This window comes from Tetrahymena thermophila (assembly GCF_000189635.1).
Source record: "Tetrahymena thermophila SB210 genomic scaffold scf_8254788, whole genome shotgun sequence".
NCBI lineage: Eukaryota > Ciliophora > Oligohymenophorea > Hymenostomatida > Tetrahymenidae > Tetrahymena > Tetrahymena thermophila.
The window spans coordinates 179955-200968 of NW_002476544.1; the positions used below are offsets into that span (position 1 = coordinate 179955).

Genomic DNA, 21014 nt, shown 5'->3' on the forward strand with positions numbered 1-21014 from the left:
AAGCTATAAAATCTAGAAAATTACTACATTTAACTGTTACTCTTTGCATGTTCACATAATGATGAAACCAAATTAAAATTAATATCATTCATTCTAAAAAAAGTATTGTTAAAACATCAATTAGAAAGCGAGTAAATTTAATATTTGTCAAAATAAATCTTAAAGACAGGCTTAAAATTTATTTACTAACTGAATGATCAAGAATACAATAGGACAAATAATAAATCTAAAATTGATATTGAAGAAAAGCTAAAAAAAAGTGAATTGTTAAAGAAAGTTTATGGAGGAGACCTTTATGAAATATAAGATAAAAGTGTATGCTTTTATTTAGATTTCGACAAATAATTTGAACTTTAAAATAAACTAGATAAATTATTCTAAGTGAGTTAAAAAATAGATATCAACCAATTATTAAATTATCACAATTCATAAGAAAAAACAACATCAATAAAAAATTGGGTTGAAGAAATAGCTGATTTATACATTTCAGGAGATCTGAGCTTTTCTTAGAGACTCTTTGACCTCTTAATATATTTATCTAAAAGAAATCAAAATCTTGATAGCATATACAAAGACATATAAGATAATATTAAGCTTAAAAAATAAGAAAAGGATGATAAAATCTTAATTAACAAAAAAACTGTACCAGAATATATGATGCAATCATCTGACTCTGAGTCTATGTTTAAACTTACAATAATGCTAGGATTTGCTAATCCTGTGCCTTTACTAATTACTAGAATAGTACCTCCTTCTTAAAATAATTCCTATAAATTGTAACAAGAACTTTTTTACTAATCCTTTTGGTTAATCAACTAATTTGATAAAGTAGTTGCTTCAATTGGTGTAGGATTTTAGAAAGGTAAATCTACACTTATAAATAATACTTTTATAACTAATTTTGCTATTAGTGATGGTACTTATAGCTTTATGTAGAGTGCTGAAATTTAATCTAATAGCATTTTCTAATAGAATAAAAGATAATATTTTTTAGCTGATTTTCATGGTGATGCAAGTCTCTTAAATGAGTAATATATTTTAGGTTTCTTTGTTTATTACATAATATAAGTCAATGCAAGTATCTTTAAAAATAAATAAACTGAAAGTCTACTTAAAATTATAAAGTTATTAGAAGAAAATGACAAAAAGTTTTGTATTCTAATACGCGATTATGATGAAAAAATAAATGCTAGTTAGTATAAAGATATAAAATTAGCCTCTGAGAAATTAGAATATCCTGATCTAAAAAAATATGATACTATTTTACTTAATAACTTTTGTAATATATATTAATAAGACTTAGATTTACACTGTAATTAATTAAGAATAGTAATAAATGACCTAATAATAAAAAATTTAGGATAATAAAATTCAAGAGATTTATTTATAAACAGATTCTTCTCTTAATTTTAAAAATAACCTGATTAAATTTATAATAATTTCAATAAAGAATTGGAACAAAAAGGAGAAGAAATAGCAGCAGCAGCTTAAATCTATTACTCTTATTAATTGGTATAAAATGTTTGCAATTAACTTAAAAACTAAAAATAGTTAGAATCTTAAAATATATTCAAGTTGTATAACGTTTTTTCAGAGTACCAAAAAATAAAAATGGAATTTAATCATGGCAAATTTTAAAGTATGTCATAAAAATAAGTGAGTGAAAGAAACTCATAATATGAATCTAAATATTTTGAATATAAAAAATCTTAAATTGAAGATAAGAGTGAGCTTGTAAAATAATTTGAATAATTAGTAATTGATAATAATAAAAATCATTACATGTCAATGCTCTTTTTCATATAATAGTTAAGAGATGTGAATAATTATTACATAAATCAATTAAAAAATAAGAAAATAGTACTTTAATAAAGCTAAACAATTCAATAAAATGATATTTCAAAATAAATTTATGAAATAGAAAAACAAATATTAGACGAATCTATTTCAGTTGAGCTTTTCTGGAGAGAAGTCATATAACATTGGTATAAATCAAACAACAGTTCTCTTAATGAGAAATTAATAGAAGCTTATTCATTAAATATTTATAATGGATTCCCTTTTGAAATAATTGATGGAGAAACATTTTATTATCCATACGAATTCTTAAAAAAATGCTTTTCTCATTAATTATTTACAAATAAAAAATTTTGTATCATAAGCATAATAGGACCACAAAATTCAGGTAAATCAACCTTATTGAATTATTTCTTAGGATGTGACTTTTACGTGAGTGAAGGGAGATGTACGAGAGGAATATATGGCACTCTCGTAAAGTCAAAGGTACCATAGTTTGACTACATATTAGTAATTGATTCTGAAGGTCTTTTATCATAAGAGAAAAAAGATCCAGATTATGACAGAAAACTAACTCTATTCTGCTTATCAGTGAGCTAATTCCTAATCATTAACGTTAAAGAGCTAACAACAGAAATAAGTAATATATTGGAGCTTTGCATTGATGTCTCAACTGATTTAAAAACTAATAAAATACCTAAAAAAGTAGTTGAGATCGTTTTTAATTAAAAAGGGGATCCAAATAACTAAAACAATTGTGTGGCAGTAGAAAATGCTCTGAAAAATTTTTAAGATAAGAAAAAAATAATTGATCACATAGATATTAAAAGTAAAAATGTTACTAATTTGCCAACGGCATTTTCATATAAGCACAAAGTTGTTCAGAATGACTAAGTATGGAATTTTTTAGAGACTTAAATCAATTTTGTTGAAGGCGTATAAAAATTAGGAGATAAAATTATTGATAAGTTAATAAATCTTTGCTAAGAGGATGAAAAGTAAGCATTTAGGTTGGTTAAGACCATTCCAGAATTTCTTGAGTTAATGAATAACATTTATGAAACCATAAATTAAAATCAAGACTTAACAGCCTTCAGAGATATTTTGCAGAAATAAAATGATAAAAGAATAAAAGAGTTTATGAAGAAGAAAATGAATGATGAAATAGATGAAACATTTTTAAAAGAAATTGATAGCATTACCTAAAATAATCAAATTAAAAATGTTGATAGTTAAATCAAGGATTTATTTGATTGCTTAGAATAAAAAATAAAGAAAAAAATGCAAGAAGAATTTTAAATTGAATAAGAATTATTAAATAAAAATTTTGATTATTTGCATTTAAAGCTGTAAACTCTCTTGGAAAACACAATAAATGACATTGAATTTGGCAAGCAAATAAAAAATTTGGAAGAATTTATCAATAAAAAAACACTTGAGTTACTGAGCTAAGCAGAGTAGTAAAAAAACAACAGTTAAGAAGAATAGATTGAATATTTTGAGGAAAAGCTTCATGAAATAGAATAAATTGTTTAGAAAAATTCACAGTTAAATAATATAGATGTGCTATTTTCTTTTATCAAAGACAATTATGAGTTGTAATTAGGAAAACAATTTACTACAAAAATAATCCAAAATTATTAATTCGATTTTGATCTATAAGAAACTTTACATAAGAAGACTAGCTTAATACATTTTTTAGAAACTAAAGATCATTTACTTAATTGTTAAAAAAAGGATAATGAAATAATTAATCATTAACTTTTATAATAAATTTATGAAATATTTTATATCCGATTAGACTATTTAAAAAAATATTTAGATTTTACAAGCAACTAAATTAAACCTAATTTTTTGAAAAATGCATGCAATATTACAATAAATAAGAAAAATCTTAACTCAATATTATTTGAAGATTTGTATAAATATATTGATATGAATTTTGAATTAAAAGATATTATATCAAAAGAAAAAGAGTAAAAAAGAATTAATCAAATTTCTTTTTAAACTTAAAGTTCAATTTACACATTTAAAGAACATTAAATTGAGTAAAAAACAAATATCTTTGATGATTAAAGTAAAAATTTAATTGAACTAAAATTAAAAGATATTACAAATAATGTTCTAAGCTAATGGTTGAAAACTCAACTTTAAGCTAATTTCAATTGTAATATTCTTAAAATTGATTCCTATTTCAGCAGAATTAATTAAAAAATAAATTAAGCTATCAATAATAGAACAAATGTAGATAGACAGTTAATTTCAGAAGTAGCAAATATAGTTTAAGATGAAATTAAATAATCTTAAGAGCAATTACGTTTTTATCAAATTCAACTATCTGAAATTTCAATACATTTTTTGAATAATATGGCTATTTAAGAATTATACAAATTTCAATTACAAAACTAATAAAACAAACTTAATAATATTATAGATTAAAATTTTAGTGCTGATAAGAAGTAATCTCTAAAAGGAAAATTCTTAGAAAATGCAAAAGACAAAGATAAATAGCTGCTTAATGAGTTTATACAAAATTTATAAATGCTCTCTAAAAGATATCTTGATTCAAATTCTAAAATAGTAATAAATAAGAACCTTGAGATTTATAAAGACTCTCTTTCTAAGGAAGATATTGTTAAAGAAATATAATAAAAAATTTATCAAAAATAAGATTTTAGTTTAGACTAAATTGATACCTATCTCGAAGATCCAAATAAAGTTATAATTGATACCGCTTTAAGCAAATAAAATGAATTTGTGAAATATGTGAGTTATTAACTATCTGAGATTTAAAATGAGTTATTTAAAACATTAAAGGCTATCTTAAATTAAACAAACCAAACAATTGAATTTTTAATGGGTGAAGAACAAATAAAAAATAATGAAACACCTAAATTATTTATAGATAATATTTTTTAAATCCTATCAAATAAACAGGTTAATATAGATTAGAATACTTTCGATCAAGCTTATAGCTTATAATTAAAAAATTAAAAAGATATTTAGTTTTTTAAAGAATTTTGGGATATAACATAATAGTCATCCTTTTACTCTATTGAATAAATTAAGTTAATTTTCAGTTAATTAAAAATTACAATACAGGATAAAATATTTTAAGAAGAAATTATAAAAGCCTATGCTGTAGATTTAATTGATAAAGAATTTTCAAATATTACTCAATATTTATCATGTAATTCCAAGTGCCCTTGTTGTGGTTAACCATGTGATCAAGATCACTGGAAATACTTGTATGATAGGATAGGTACTGGTGAAAATAAACATACAGCTAAGAACGGTCATAGGTTTGCAGCCTTTAATGGAGTAAAAATTGAGTAAGAAAATTTGCCAGCTCTTATTATGTGTTCTGATTACGATGATGAAACATAATTCAAATATAAGTAAACTCAATTAAAATGGAGTAATTTCAAGAAAATGAATGATGATTGGGATTGGAATAAGGAAGTTTAAAATTAAAAGCTATAACTTTAAAGATTGACATACTAAAAAATTTGGTCAATAGTAGGACAAAAAATTTGCAATAAAAATAATATATAGTACTAAGAAATATGTGACGCTTCAATTATAAAAAAATGCAAGTCATAAATTAATCCAGTTCATTTTATAATTGTTTTTGATGAAAGTGGAAGTATGGAAGGAGAAAAGTGGATTACTCTGAGAAAAGAACTATTAAATTTTATAGACAACAGAAGCAGAGCTACAGCATAGGATTTTATCACTCTTATTGGTTTTGCTCATACTGTAAAGCTGTATACAAAAGTAGAGAAATTGAATGAGTAAATTAAATAAAAAGTTCCTCAGGAATTTATGGATGGAGGTACAAATTATTCTGCTCCACTTTAGTAAGCATTAAATATTTTAAGCTAAGAACAGTGTTAAACTTTTAAGAAAAACAATGTTATATTTTTCTTATCAGATGGTGATGCAAAAGAACCTAAAACTGAAATACAACAACTCTAAAAATTAGGTCATTTAATTAAATTAATATAGTTTGTTGGCTATGGTGATGAAAATTTTTAAACTCTAAAATCTATGGCAAATGATCTTTAAAACGTAGAGGCTTCTTATTCAAATGTTATTAATATCGATACATTACAAGATGAATTAAAATATCTTTCCTTAATTATTCCAAGCTGATTTTTAATTTATAATCTAAATTTTATAATGCATAAATATTCATTTATATTTTGTTATTGGTGCTTTTTGTTGCATTTGTTTTCACTTTCTTTTCAGACGATTTGTAAAATTTCTAATAATTTATTTTTGAAAATTTTGGTATAGCCAAATGCCATTCAATAATTTAGTGAATTGAGATCACTATTTTTTTGAATGGCTGATGCGTTTGAATATTATTTTTATATAAATAAATTTATAATATAATTTAATTAATAATATTTATAATTTTAATTTTTTCAATCTTAATGATTTTTCTATTAAATTTTTAATTTTAGCCTTTTTACACAAAATATTTCAATAAATTTTAGTGATACACTAACTATTTCTTATTTAATATATACATTAACTTCATTTTGAATAAAATATTTTCTTTAATTTAACTAATTATGTTTAGTTCTAAATATTATTTAAATCATTCATATTTTATAGATAGCAATTATTATTAATATTGTAAAATAAGCTATTAAAAAAAACCCTTATTTTAATCTTTTAAGATATTATTTAAAATAAAGCACTTATGAAGAGTAAAAAAATGAAGTATTTGTAATTTAATATATCAATGTATATATTAAATAATTACCTCTTTGCATTAATAATTGCGTAAAAAACTTAAAAAAAAATATTTTAATTGCAAACAAAACAAAAAAAAAATTAAAATTTTTTTTGATTAATCAAAAGTATTTTGACTTCCAATTTGATCCTTCAAAACTGACAATATTTTTTATAACCATTGATTATCAAAAAATTATTCAGAAACTATCAATTTTATTTTAGCATGCAAAAAAATTAGATTTTAAAATATTCTATGGTTTGTTTAAATTACACCACTTCCATAATCATTTATTCATAGAATGAATGAATGATAAAAAGGGTATTTGCAAAAGAGAAATTAAATGATTTGTTTATTATTGAACTGTTTTGTAAATTTTTTAGATAAGCTACAAAGAAAATAAATAAATTGCAAATAATAAATGACTCTATTAATAGGAAAACAGACAAGCAAAAAATGAAACGTTTTAATAAAATGTTAGCTTTATTTTTTATATTAAAGTGTTACTTACTTAATTCACAAAACAACATTATTAATTGCTGGTACTTTAGCCTATGGGTTATTATTTACAACATATCCTTATGCGTTCATATTTGGTTATTAATACATCATTGGCATGTTTGGGTTATATACTTAGTATTAGGGAGGAGGAATGAACATAGGCTGTTAGTTTATATATGGTTGAGGTTGACTATATCCAAGTTATACATTTTACTGCTACATATTTTGCTAAAATTGCATCTGTTACAAATCCTATTATAGTCTAGCTTTATTAGCCATATCCTAAATTTTTTATCTCTACTATTTTCTTTTTTAATAGAAATAACATCCAGCTATAATTATAATTAAGAAAACTCCTCCTACGACTACTCCTACAATTATTGCAACTGTCCTACTTGTAGAGCAAGAAGGATATTAATCAGAACAATTTTTATAGCAGAATTAGCAAGTATCTAAAGGTTAGCTTGATGTTTTACAATCATTGTAGCAATTATATTAGTTGCAATCATCTGTATTAAAGCAAGCGCTTTTGTAGTTAATACAATTCGTAAATTGATTATAGGAATTACACCTATTTGAATATTAACAATTTTAATTGCAATCATAGAGACTGCAAGCACATAATGCTATTAGTGTGCTTAAAATAATTATATTTTTCATCATTTTTAAATTGTTAGCTCAAGAATTTGTATTTCTCTATTATTTTTAAATCAAATAATAATTATAAAAGCAATTAATTATATCTTAATAATTTAAGTTATTGATTGTAACTTTGTATTTCATTTATTTATTTTTATTACAAAACAAACAAACATGAAGGATTTGATAAAATTTGCAACAAAAATATAGCAATCGCAAACTATTTCATTTATCATTTATATTTATCAAAATAAATCAGTCAAATTATAATTCTAAAAATAAAAACTAATTACTCAAAAAAAAAAATTGATTTGCTTTAAGCCTTAAATTATTAATTTGCTTTTGCTTCATATTTAACAAAATTTCTAAAAAATCTTTTGAAATAATTAAATTCGCATATCTATCTATCTATCTATCTATTTATCTATCTATTTCAGATATCTGCTTATCCTTAAATGATTATATTACAAGAAAATCTAATAAATTTAAAGACAAAAATTGAATTAAAAAGAAATTAACGCCTTTTATCAATTAATATCAATAGAAGGGAGGTATTTCTTATTTAAATAATATTGCGAATTTAGTTAGTATTTACATTCGAGTGTTTTTATAAATTCAAAATTTAAAAAGTCTGTCGAATTTAATTAGATATTACCATAGAAAAAACAAAGATTTTTCTATTTTTATTTTATCACTACTAATTAAGCTCACACATATTCAATCATAACTAATGATTTGCAGTTACCATTAATGCTATATTTAGTATATAATTTTCCATAAATAACTTTAAACATTTTTTTCAAAAACTCTAATTATGAAAGAGTAAATAGCTGCTTTATTTCGTTATAAAATTAATATCAAAAACTTATTAATATTTAATATCTATAAAAAAAATCTTAAACCAAATTAGCAAGACAAATTTAATAAAATATACATAAAAAATAAATTAATTTCCTTATGCCAAAAATATTTATTTGATTTCATTTTTTTTTTACCTATCAACCAACTTCAATCAATAATTTAGCAATCTCATAAAAAAAAATAAAAGTTCAACTTAATATAACATAAATTATTCAAATCAATATTAAAATAATTTAATTTGATTATTTTATTATTGTCAAAAAAGGGAAATGCTAAAAATATTTAAAATTAATAACCTATTTGATAAATGTATTCATTTTATTTAGATGCCAATTTTATACAATTTTAACTTAATTTTAAAAGAATTCGTATTATCTTGGTAAATAAAGCTAAATACTATTGAAGTGTGTATGAATAGCAATTTCACCATTAAAATATTTATGAAATAGAAAAATAAATAAATGTGTTTTTTTAGTAAAATTTATCAGAATTTGTCAAATTTTAGTAAAAATAATTTGCTTTCATGATTTTATTACATTTAATTATGTTCAAAAAGATAAAATGTATTAAAATGTTAGTTGTTAAAAACCGATATAAAAAATAAAGATTTTAAATAATTCTGTTATTTGTTAATAAATTAGAATAAAACATGATATTTATACTAAAAAATAAAAAAAGTTAGCATTATAATATTTCAACGATAAGTGCTTTCTTTTGTTGAAGATGATGGTATTCATACTAAGGCATATAGTCACTATCTAAATATTTTATTTTTCTTTACAATTATATTTTTTAAAAATATGTTAGACTTAAATATTATTTTTTTTCATTAATAAATAAATATACAAAAATAGAAAAATAAAAAATGAATTTCAATCAAGGTATTCAATATAAATTAATTAAATTGTTAAATAAAGAATTAATAAATAGATTATTTATCAATTAGTAATGTGATTAATAATACCTGACTGAATATAGAAATGTAAAAATAAAATTATTATTCATAAAATTAATTATTAAAAAAGAATTCCTCAATTTATAAATTTATAAATTTAGGAAAAAACTGTTTTATTTGATTAAAAAATTAAAATCAAAAACTTTTAAATATACAATATCTATAAAAAAAATCTTAACCAAAATAGTAAAACAAATTTAATAAAATATTCATAAAAAATAAATTAAATTCTTTATGCCTAAAATATTTATTTGATTTCATTTATTTTTTACCTATCAACTAACTTCAATCAATAATTAATTTATCAATCTCATAAAGCAAAATAAAAGTTCAACTTAATAAAACATAAATTATTCAAATGAATAGATTTAATTTGATTTTAATTATTATGAAAAAAAGGGAAATGATAAAAATTGTTATTGGTAAATAAAGCTAAATACCATTGAAGTGTGTATGAATAGCAATTCCCCATTAAAATATTTATGAAATAGAAAAATTAATCAGTTTTTTTGGTATGATTTATCAGAATTTGTCAAATTTAGCAGAATTAATTTATTTGCTTTCACAAAACAAAAAATTTAATATCCAAAAGAAAAAAAGTGACAAAAATATAAATTTTTCAATAAATTAATACATGAATGAAGTAAAAATATTTTTTTTACTAGATAAATTTAAATAAATGGATTATTTTGAATTGTAATTTTTAATAATATTTTAATTTAATTATTTATTATTCAAACATTTTATATAATTTATTATTCAATAAATAAATATTCTTAAAAATCATAAAAATTAATATAATTCAACAAACTCCTAAACAAAAAATTTATAAAAATATATTGAAATTTAATTTAGTATTACATTTTTATCGAATTTATTTATTGACAGAGAAAAAATTAAAAATATTTGCTATTTAATTAAAAAAAATTACTAAAATATTTTCAGATTCTTAAACAAATTAGAATGTTTATATAAATATAATATTTTTTTGAATTTAAATCAATAAAGTTTTAAATGTTTTTTTATTTGTTTTCGTAATAAAAAAATTATTATTAATAAAAAAATAAATAAATGTTCTTAATGTATTTAATAAATTAACTTAAATAGATTTTCATACAAATAAAATGACAAAATTAATATTTATGTTAATATATTTATTTGCATTATATTTTTCTTGCAAATAGTGTTTTTTACTTAATATTAATTAATTATTTATTCTTTAAAACGACTTATAAATTATTATCAACTTTTTATTAAATTTTTTTTCATTATTTTTATACTTTGATATCATTCATTCATTTATTTATAACTATATTTTCTTTTATTATTAATTTAAAATTATATTTTTGATTGATGACTAAATTATTAATTTTATTAATCATTCAGTCAGCCATCTAATTCGTCATTATCAAAATTTATAATATATTCATCATTAGCATTATGATTTGCATTATCAACTTAATCATTCATTTTATTATTTAATTCTTCTTATTAGAATTCATCTACCTTTGGCTAATCGAGTTAAGTACTTATTGCAGTGCTTGCTGGCAATTTTTATAATTAGTTATTTATTATATAAATTTCGCTTTTGTTTGAATCGCCTTGTTCCTTTTTTACCAAGTTATTCAAATTAGTTATAATTTATTAATTTTAATCAAATGTCTTAGTTTCATGAGAATTAATTTCATAGTTTGGTAGCTTTTATATTTAAAATGAGTTTTCTTAAGCAGGAACACCAATTACTATTTACTAAATTGGTGGTAAGATTTATTATTGATATTACTATTCTTATTGTTATAGATTATTATTATGTTATTATAAATCTGTATGTTTTGAATTAATTTTTGAGTTATTTTTTCTTTTCTTAACTATAAAATAAGCTAAAAACAAGAAAATTAGTAGAATAACTGTGCCTATCAAACAGTATATAGCTATCCAAAGAGAAGTGTTAGAATCAGAATTTCCGCTATCTGCCTAGCTTAGTTTCCCAAAATTGTCCTAGTTTACTGAATTAGTGCTATTATTATTATTGTTATTATTACTGTTACTGTTACCATTAGTCTTATTTGCATTGCTATCAGTGTTATCAGTGTTGCTTGAATCAACAAAATACATTTCTGAGTTTTGTGAATCGCAGGATTGTTAAATGAATAGTTTTTACTCTGTCATGCATTAACTATAGCAATTTTAAGAGTCCTATGAAAACAAATCAAAGCAATCAACTATGCAATTATTTACATTACAAGAGTTAGTAAGATCACCTACGAAATCATAGCATTCATCATAACTTTCCAAGCAACTCATCAGATCAGGACTATAACTTTAATCTTGCTGTAATGCACTACAGTTATTAATCAAGCAAGCTTAGAAATCATTTGTATCCATTTAGCTGTAAACAGCGGTAGCAATAAGAATTATTAAAATAAATTATATGCTTTATCTCATTTATGATATTAATGGTAGGAAGCAAGCAAGCAGAGTGAAATAATTTATGAGGATTTCTTTTACTTATTTTAATTAATACAATTTTTTTATAAAATTAAATATACTCACCTAGGATTTTAATAGTTCTTTTAAAAATCAAATTAGTTTTTTAAAGGCTTTGAAAGGAAAAATAATCCAATAATAATGATTTTCGAAAATATCAAATCAGGTGTTTTTTTTATCATTTTTTATAATTTACGTTCTATATTAACCCGGATTAAATAAAGAGTTAGAGCTAATTTTTATATTTAAAATTTTGGTATAATTAGCTTGAGCGAAAAGTCTTTTTTATTACTCAAACAAGGTGAATCATACTGGCATTTTAATAGATTAATTCCAAAAATACTGAATTAATTGACATCACATCAATATAAATTTCTTATTTGCTTTCTTTCAAGTTTTTGATTCCTTGGTTGTAATAGAGTAAAAGCTCTTCTTTAAATAAGTAAGATATAATTTGAGCGTTATTTCAAATATGTAAAATAATAAAATTCATCAATATCTATCTCTAGATTTATTAAGGCATACCAGATAATTATTTCATATACTGATTTCATTGTATTTATGCATTAAGTAAGATTAAGTGTTTGCAACTTAGCAAATATTTTTATATTATTAATTTATTTATTTGCGTAAGTACTGAAATAAAAATCTAAATTAAATTATGAACTATTATATTAGATATCATACATAATTTGCTGCTCACTTAAAAATGTTAATGACTTTTATTGAACTAATTGGTTATTTTTTTGAGCTGATAATTGCTAGAAAAATTTAATTGCAAAAAAAAAATTAATAAATATTGAAACAATAATTCTTTATTACTGATTTTTTCTTTATTTATAAATTTGTTTATTTTATCTATTTAGCAAACCTCTTTTGCCAAAAAAATAAAGGATAAAATCTAAGTCATTCCATCTCTAATTATATTTTGTGTTAGAAGTATTTTTTATTTGAAAATTGTGTAAGCTAAATAAATTTATACCAAATTTACTGATTCTTTCATATTTAACAAGAAATATGTAACTGCTTAACTTAAAATAATTAGAATTGAAATACATTCATAATTAATATTAAAAATAAATATGTTACATTAAACTTAAAAATTTATAATTAAGTAAATGAAAAATAGATAGATAAATTAACAGCAAAGTTTATACAATTACATAAAATAAACACAAAAAAATAATTTTTTAATTAAGTAAATTGATATTTTTATATAAATTTGATATAATGGTAAGTTGATTAATAATGTAAATAGAAATATATAACATAATATAAGAAAATTTTCTAGAATAATTTAATCGAAATATACAGTTTTTTAAAATCATTATTGTAAGATTTTCTCTTTCGTTCATTTAGGATTGATTTTTATTTGTTGTGTTTATATTTATTGTTATTATTGTGCAGAGCTATCTTAACTTTTGTTACTCTCTTCTTTGCTATCTTAAATATTATCAGGAACTATAATTACTGCATTGTTGATTGGAGGAAAAGTATTTTTATGCTTTAATTGATTATTTAGATTATATTGATTAACTTGACTCTGACTTATGACAACAACTCCACGCAAATTTTAATTTTATAATTTCTTTTATTTATTAAACTTTTTAATAAGCTAAACAACAAAATAAATTATGATCACTATTATAGAAAAAATTATGGATCCTACAGTTATTATTACCCACATTTTTTATACAGTTTCTTATCTTTCTTCATGATTTTCTACTATTTCTTATTAGGTTTCAGCTAAAAATTAAGAACATTCATCTTAAATTTATGGTTCAATTTTATCAATACAATTTAAAAGACATTCTTAGTCTTCATAACTTAAATAAGCAGAACATTTGACAGAGCATTGCAAGTTCTAACAATCACTTAAATTTTGATTAATAAAGCCATCACATTACTAGTTTTATCTTATGCATTGTTATATCTCAGATTATTAGGGTTATAATTTACAAATTTGAGTTAAGCATTACTACAAAAAGATATTTTATCCAAAAACTAATTTTAAAACCAAAATTATTGGAATTATTTTTTAGATCATTCTTTTAATTTAAATTTTGAGATGGGATTTTGTTGTGGTTGGTGATTTGTTTGTTATTTTGATGTTTAATTTTAATTAATTAATTAATCATTATATTTTTTTTATCTTGCTACTTTTTTCTATTTAATTACTCATAATTGAAAAAGATTATGTATTATTGTATGATAACGCAATCTATCTTTTTTTATATGTTAAGAATCTATCTATGTTCAAATATAAATGTTGCCTATTTCCAAAATACTTTTAACTCTAAATTTTCCATTTTTATAAAGCCAAATAAATATTTCAATATTACAATTTTCTTTACACTAAGAAAGAAATCTTTATGTAGGATTGATTGTATGTGTTATTTGGAAATAAAGCTTTTTAAGATTTATCTTTGGCTATTTGACTGAGGTAATAGAAAAGCTTATCTGAAAGTTTCTATTCTAATAAAGGATATTAAATAATAATTTACACATATGTATTTGAATGCACTAAAATTTACATAATTTAAAAAATTGATTTAAATAAAAGATTTTAAGCATTAAAATTTTAAATATTAAATAAATTTTTAAAGAACTAAATATCTAAAATAAAATAATAATTTAACCAATTATGCAAAGCTAATCCATAACAAATGACTTTCTTAAATAAACACTCAAAGGCATAAATTATTATTATTAGCAAACAATTGCAAATCTAAAAAATAGTAGTTTTTTTAAATTTATTTTACCGCTTATAAATTAATTTTTAAAATGTATTTTAATTGATTTATCTTTATCATTAAGTTTATTTTGAATTTTCAAATAAAAAAGTTTTAAGGATTAAATTTAATTGAAATAGATTAATTACATTTAAATTTTTTCTGCTTTGTGTAAAAGTCAATTTAAGTGAATTGAATTAATTTTCTTGCTGAATATAGATAGTATTATAACTTTTTTTATCTATCTTATCGTAATTAAAGTGCTTTTATTAATGTTTCTAAAAAATTTAAGACTTCTATTTAATTTATTGTCTATTTTACATTTTCAAGTTAATTATTTATTTCTTGATTTTCAAAGTCCTTTCTTCTAAAATAATAATACATATGTTTCTGATTATATTATAAAAACTTTTTATGTTAAAATATCTTTGTATTATTTTCTATTTTAAATAACAAAACTTCATTTAACTGAATAAACATATTTGAATCGTTTAAAATAAAATTAATAATTTAAAATAATTTTAAATCCCACTATTCAAGAATATCATTATACTAAAGCTTAAAAATTGAAATTTTATTTCAAATATTATTCTTTAAATACTTTAAAAAAAATAATTTGTTTTTTTTTCAATACAATTTTATAAAATATTTTTTAATCCTACTATTAATGAATATTAATAACTCAGATATGAATTAAATAAATTTCACTAAATGTTTTAAAATAATAATTAAACATTTAATTGAATGCAAAAATAGCTATTATCATTTTTAAATGATTGATAAATAAATAAATCCTAAGTATATTTACAATTTTCATAGAAATATCTTGCTGATTTTATCAAAAGAAAATTAGAATAGGTCTGATGGATGTAAAAATATTTAAATCAGGAAGAATATATTATATCTGATAAATCTATGAAAACTTTAATTTATCAATTTTTTTATTTAAAAAATTAAAATAATTTCCATAAACACCTAAAATATCTTAAAATATTAATAAATACAAACAAATAAAATTAAATAATAAATCTTCTTCTAAATAAGAAACTACTTTTATTCGTTATTTGAATTCACCTTTAAAATATGTTTCTATAATTTTATTTTTTTGTGGCAAATAAAAAAAAAATTTTTGAAATAATTTATAAAATGTTTATTGATAAGTCGAATGTTAAAGATGGTGATTATAAAATTCACAAAACAAAAAAATTAATGCTCTTATTTATATATTTCATTCAGTAAGTAAAATCAAAGATTTACTTTGAATATCTTTAAAGCGATATCAGAAAAATCTTTATCAACTTCTTTGATTTCAGGAATATTAGACATCTGATTCATAAAAGCATCAAGATTAGGGTATTTTTTGAAATCAAAATTTATCAATTTGAGTTCAGTAAGTTCTTAGTAGCAGCTGATATCAGCGATAGTTGGCTTTTAGAATCCAAAGATATAATGTGAAGGATTATTTAATAAATTATCATTTAAATTTTGCACTGCCTTTAGGAGTTCTTTATGAACTAAATCTTCTACATATAATGATGGTTAACCAGTTCTTTTTGATAAAAGACTTGCGGTCACATAATTTGCAGATCTTCTTGTATTTGAGTGATGCCAGTCTAAGTACATATCAATTTTTGTTTTATCTTCTAGCTTTTGAGGGTATAAAGAATTGTCTAGGTTAAATCTTTGATGTATGTACCTCATTATTGTATGGGATTCAAAAACTACGAATCCATTATCCTCAATAAAAGGTACTTAACAGTTCCAATTTAAGCTCTTTACTTCAGGTTTAAATTAGTCGCCTTTAGCCAAGTTTACAAATTTCTCTTCATAGTCAACTTTGCCAATCTTTAAAAGACATTTTACAGCGCGAGAAGGTTGAGAAAAAGAGTTGTAAAATAATTTGAGTTTGTTCATATTTTGTGTTATAGACTCACTTGCTTGCTTTGAGGCAATTGATTATCGAATGCTATTAAAAAGTATTTGGATTATTTAAAATAATAATAAAAGAAGTATTTATTGTTTTTATTATAATAATCTCAACTCAAAAAATTTATTGAGTTAAAATATATCGATATCTGTATTAACAAATGAGCCATTATAAAATTCATTTTAAGTGTAACTTTTGATGAGTAAGAAACTAACACTCAATAGATAATATATTTAACAATATTTGAAATAATTTATGTATTTATAAAATATTCAAACCTTCAAATATTTCTTTTTTTTTGCTCAAAAATCTATAAAAACACACAATTAAATTGATAATAAGAATCAAATCAAATCAAAATAAATATTAATAGATCTTTAAATAGCTCAAAATAAAATTGTTTTGCAATTAAAATTTTAAAAGCAATAAAAATAAAACACATTAATAGTAAATTAATTAATTATACAAAAGGTTTTTCTTAGTAGAATTTTTCGAATTGTGTATACCTTTAAATCTTTATAACGATTTATTTATAATTTTATGGCTCAATAAAAATATTAATAGGATTTTTATTTTACACTTATTTATTTATTGGTTTTGAATAGATTTAAATCTAATTTATTTAAATATTTTAAGACTTTAAAATTTTAATAAACCAAAAAGAATTAATTAAAATTAAGAAAAATGATAGTAGAATATTTTAGATTAAATACAAATAAAAGCAATCAAAATCTTTATAGCGAAATTATTATTCGAATTAATTAATTACCAATTAAAAACTTTCTTAAATCTTATGACGAAGACGAAAATTTACAATAATAGTAGCAAAGTGATACAGATACATAAACTAATTATGAAAATAGTTTTGTTGATTACAATATTTTTCTGATTAGTTCACTTTGTAAGAATAAACTAAAATTGCTATAAAAAATTAAGGTTCAAAAAGAGAATACTCAGTTTAAATTTAATTAACTAGAAATTTTATAATTCAATAAAAAGTAATCTTATTTTAGAATTTTTGATATAAATGATTTTATTTTTGAACTATTTAAAAATTATTTTCTTTATCTTAAATAATTTATTTTGTTGATTAACTCTATTAACACTAACATATACACTCACATATTTATTTATAGAGCTTAATTAATCAATTATGTATTTTTAATGAATGTTAAATATATAAATGGAATTTATATTTAAAAAATTCAAATAGTAGTTAAATTATTATTTTAAATTATCAATTTAACATTTTAAATTGAATAAAAAATAATTACTTACAATTTAATTTATGATTTATGGCTGACTACTGATTTGTCTAAAATGCCTCGAGCTAAAAATTAAAAGAGCTCTTAATATATATTGAATATAAAAAAGTAAGAAACATAAATAGATAGATATTTGACTAAATAAAATGGGTTGTAGCATAAAAATATAGTCAAGGCTGATAAAATAAATATATTTTGCAATTATGAATGGGTAGATATATACATACATAAATAAATAAACAAATTAAGAAACACTGTGAAGCAAATTAATAAATGAATGAATTTATAAATAAAGAGTATTTTAGCTATATTTCTTATTTATTTTTATATGTATGTATAATTAATTAATTGTGTTAAGTCTCAAACAAAATTCGCCAATTTTTAGTTAATCAATAATTAATTAATTATTATTGTTAAATAATAAATTAAGATTAAAATAATCAAAAAATATAGCTTTATATTTCTAATATTAGCAATAAACTAAGTAAGAAACATAGTGATTAAACAAGACTGAGAAATGAGCAAAAGAAGAGCCCCCTATGAGTTGGATTAGGTAAATACAAAATACTTTTGAATTTAAATAATAAAGCTTTATATCAAATAGAATAACCTCTCTGACGATGAGCACGTAAGCAAATTCAAATGAATTTAGTTAATACTATCATTAGAAATGTCTCCTCATTTGTATCGAAAGAATAGATGCCAACTAAATTGCACAAAAAAGCAAAATAAACGAAAAAAATTAAATGAAAGAACAATTCGAAAAGAAAACTATCAAATTTTAACTCAAAACACATTCATTTTATTGAACTAATCCAATTTTTAATAACTAAAATAGGCAGCTCCTGATTTGGGAAAGATTAGCACTCCTGTAATTTATTCTTTTTCTCTACTTCAAAGCTTTAAATAGGATTAAATTAAATTTAATTTTTTAAAATATAGGAAGAAATTGCATAAAGAAGGTAAAAATGACTCTTTTTTAATTCACTTGCCGATTTGCAACCTTATAATTGATAGTTTCTTTAGAATTTCATGACTCTTCAATTATTAATTACTCTAATCATTGTAATTTATATATCAATTTTTGAATACAGAATTTTGAAGATCAAGGGTCCTAAGTCAGAAGAGTCTACCACACCTGCTAAGCTAGTTCTCCTCGAAAAGCTTGAAGACGCTTAACCTGCTGTAATAAAAATTGTTAAATTATGAAAAATATTTTGAAAAAACCAAAAACACAATGAAAAAAGAGGCAATGGATAAAATTTAAAAGTAGGATATGAATGAAAGTGTCTCGCTAAATATTCTCCTACTCTTTAAATTTTATAATAATTTCTTTAGAGGGTTTTATAAATAAAAATATATATGCTTGATTGATTGAATGAATGATCTATTTACTTGTCTCCAATAGAATTTAAAAAAGATACTAAATCTATAATTAAATTAATAAAAAAATATGTTTATTTATTTATTTACTTACTAATCTAATTTCATCAAAATAAACCTCTTCAATTTATTCATATCAATCAATATTGCTAATACTGAAAGAATAATTAGGCAGCATTCCTAAAAATATTTTAAAAATAGGCTAATAACAATGGTAATCATGCTAACGAAGCTAAAGAAGGTACTAATGGAGACAAAATTGAAGAAAAAAAAATTGAATTCTCTACTAGGTAATTAAAAATTATCAATCAAAAGACAAATTATTTTACTTAATAATTAAAACAAATTAAGAAAGATAAATTACTTTATATTTTATTACTATAAATTTAAAGCTCCTCACTATTTGCTAAGACTGATGCTACTAATGGTAATAACAAGCATACTGAAAATAAAGAAGAATCAAAGCCTGAATAATCAGAAAAAGAAACAGAAAAAGTTAGTGAACCTGCTAAAGAAAAAACTACAAATGACACATCTCTATTTGGAAGTATAAAACCTTCTTCTGCTACTAGCGGATTATTCGGTAACACTTCCACTACTGGTGGACTTTTTGGTAAATCTACTGGAACTGGAACTCTTTTTGGCAATTCAAACTCCTTATTTACACCTTCCTCTGGTACTGGACTTTTTTCTAATGCAAACAAAGTTGAAGGAGGCTAAACTATTCAAAATATTTTCAACACTGATAAACCCACTGGAAGTCTTTTTGGAAGCTTGCCTACAAGCAATGCCACTTCTCTCTTTGGTAATGCAAAGCCTGCAGAATCTTCCAGTCTTTTTGGTGATCTAAAAAATAACACCACTGGAGGTTTATTTAGTAACGTAAAATTTTATGATTTATAAATAATATTTATTTATTATAAAATGCTTTTATGATTAATAAAAAACAAACAGATCAAATCAAAAGGTTCTGATGATGAAGGAGGTAAATAAATAAATTAATAAATTATTTAATTAGAGAATAATATTTTGTTTAAGTTATTTTTAAAAATGAAATAATGAAATTATTTTTATTAATTTAGATGAAGGTGAAGGTGAAGACGATGATGAACTTGAACATAGCCCTGAAATTGATCCCTCATAAATCTAAATGAAATACTAATACGATAACCCCTATGAGAAAGTAATTGATAAGAGTGTCCTTAAGGTAAGAAGAGGTGATGGAGATATCTTAGAAAAGGGTTACATTTCATTTGAAAAGTTCAAGGCTGATGATAAAACTCCTAACATTTTGGTCTACAGGTATAAATTTATTTATTTATTTTCTTAACAAAAGATGAAATTAAATTATTTTTATAAATAAATAAATAAATTCAGAGATCAAATCAAAAAGGTTATTTTCACTATTGTTGTTACAAAGAAAATCAATAAAGCTGAAAAGATTTAAAACAGCACTAAAAATCTTAAATTCATATTCTATAAAAAATAAGATGAAAAGTTCGTTCCAGACATCATCAAGGTTTAGGTAAATATTTTAAATTATATTTTAAAACTAAAATTTATAAAAATAAATAATAAATAAATATACAGTTCCATGATGAAAAAGACGGAGAAGAATTTTACAATAAATTCTAAGAATATACTTAAAATTGAATTAAAATGAATGTTTAAGATATTAGTTAGTATTTTATGTATATTTTGTCAAATATTTATAGGCCCTAAG

At 21.2% G+C, this 21014-nt stretch overlaps 6 protein-coding genes across 6 annotated transcripts in view; 2 read left to right on the forward strand and 4 right to left on the reverse strand. All coding sequences in view use genetic code 6, as the record gives it.

Moving 5' to 3' along the window:
* TTHERM_00259670 (von willebrand factor type A domain protein) overlaps nt 1-5952 on the forward strand; it is a gene marked incomplete at both ends in the record, with an annotated part of 7236 nt that extends 1284 nt beyond the window's left edge. Inside the window, one exon of the mRNA XM_001009013.3 lies at nt 1-5952. This exon is cut by the window's left edge and continues 1284 nt beyond it. Coding sequence (XP_001009013.3) covers nt 1-5952 — 5952 coding nt within the window.
* Nucleotides 5953-7057: 1105 nt separating this feature from the next.
* On the reverse strand, nt 7058-7705 carry TTHERM_00260670 (transmembrane protein, putative; the record flags this gene model as incomplete). Its single annotated transcript, XM_001009014.3, has 1 exon — nt 7058-7705. One exon carries the CDS (start codon nt 7703-7705, stop codon nt 7058-7060), a length of 648 nt encoding a protein of 215 aa, XP_001009014.1.
* A 3178-nt stretch (nt 7706-10883) lies between these two features.
* Nucleotides 10884-11882, reverse strand: TTHERM_00260680 (transmembrane protein, putative; the record flags this gene model as incomplete). Its single annotated transcript, XM_001009015.3, has 1 exon — nt 10884-11882. The coding sequence occupies one exon, from the start codon at nt 11880-11882 to the stop codon at nt 10884-10886; it is 999 nt and encodes a 332-aa protein (XP_001009015.2).
* A 1453-nt stretch (nt 11883-13335) lies between these two features.
* Nucleotides 13336-14031, reverse strand: TTHERM_000260689 (hypothetical protein; the record flags this gene model as incomplete). The annotated part of the gene is made up of 2 exons (XM_012795888.1): nt 13336-13572; nt 13666-14031. 2 exons carry the CDS (start codon nt 14029-14031, stop codon nt 13336-13338), a joined length of 603 nt encoding a protein of 200 aa, XP_012651342.1.
* Nucleotides 14032-15961: 1930 nt separating this feature from the next.
* On the reverse strand, nt 15962-16630 carry TTHERM_00260690 (glutathione S-transferase, amine-terminal domain protein; the record flags this gene model as incomplete). The annotated part of the gene is made up of 1 exon (XM_001009016.3): nt 15962-16630. The coding sequence occupies one exon, from the start codon at nt 16628-16630 to the stop codon at nt 15962-15964; it is 669 nt and encodes a 222-aa protein (XP_001009016.2).
* Nucleotides 16631-18425: 1795 nt separating this feature from the next.
* Nucleotides 18426-20944, forward strand: TTHERM_00260700 (nucleoporin, putative; the record flags this gene model as incomplete). The annotated part of the gene is made up of 11 exons (XM_001009017.3): nt 18426-18461; nt 18513-18536; nt 18747-18779; nt 18851-18870; nt 19003-19093; nt 19493-19581; nt 19684-20173; nt 20246-20276; nt 20374-20593; nt 20669-20816; nt 20882-20944. 11 exons carry the CDS (start codon nt 18426-18428, stop codon nt 20942-20944), a joined length of 1245 nt encoding a protein of 414 aa, XP_001009017.2.
* Between the last annotated feature and the right edge of the window lie 70 nt (nt 20945-21014).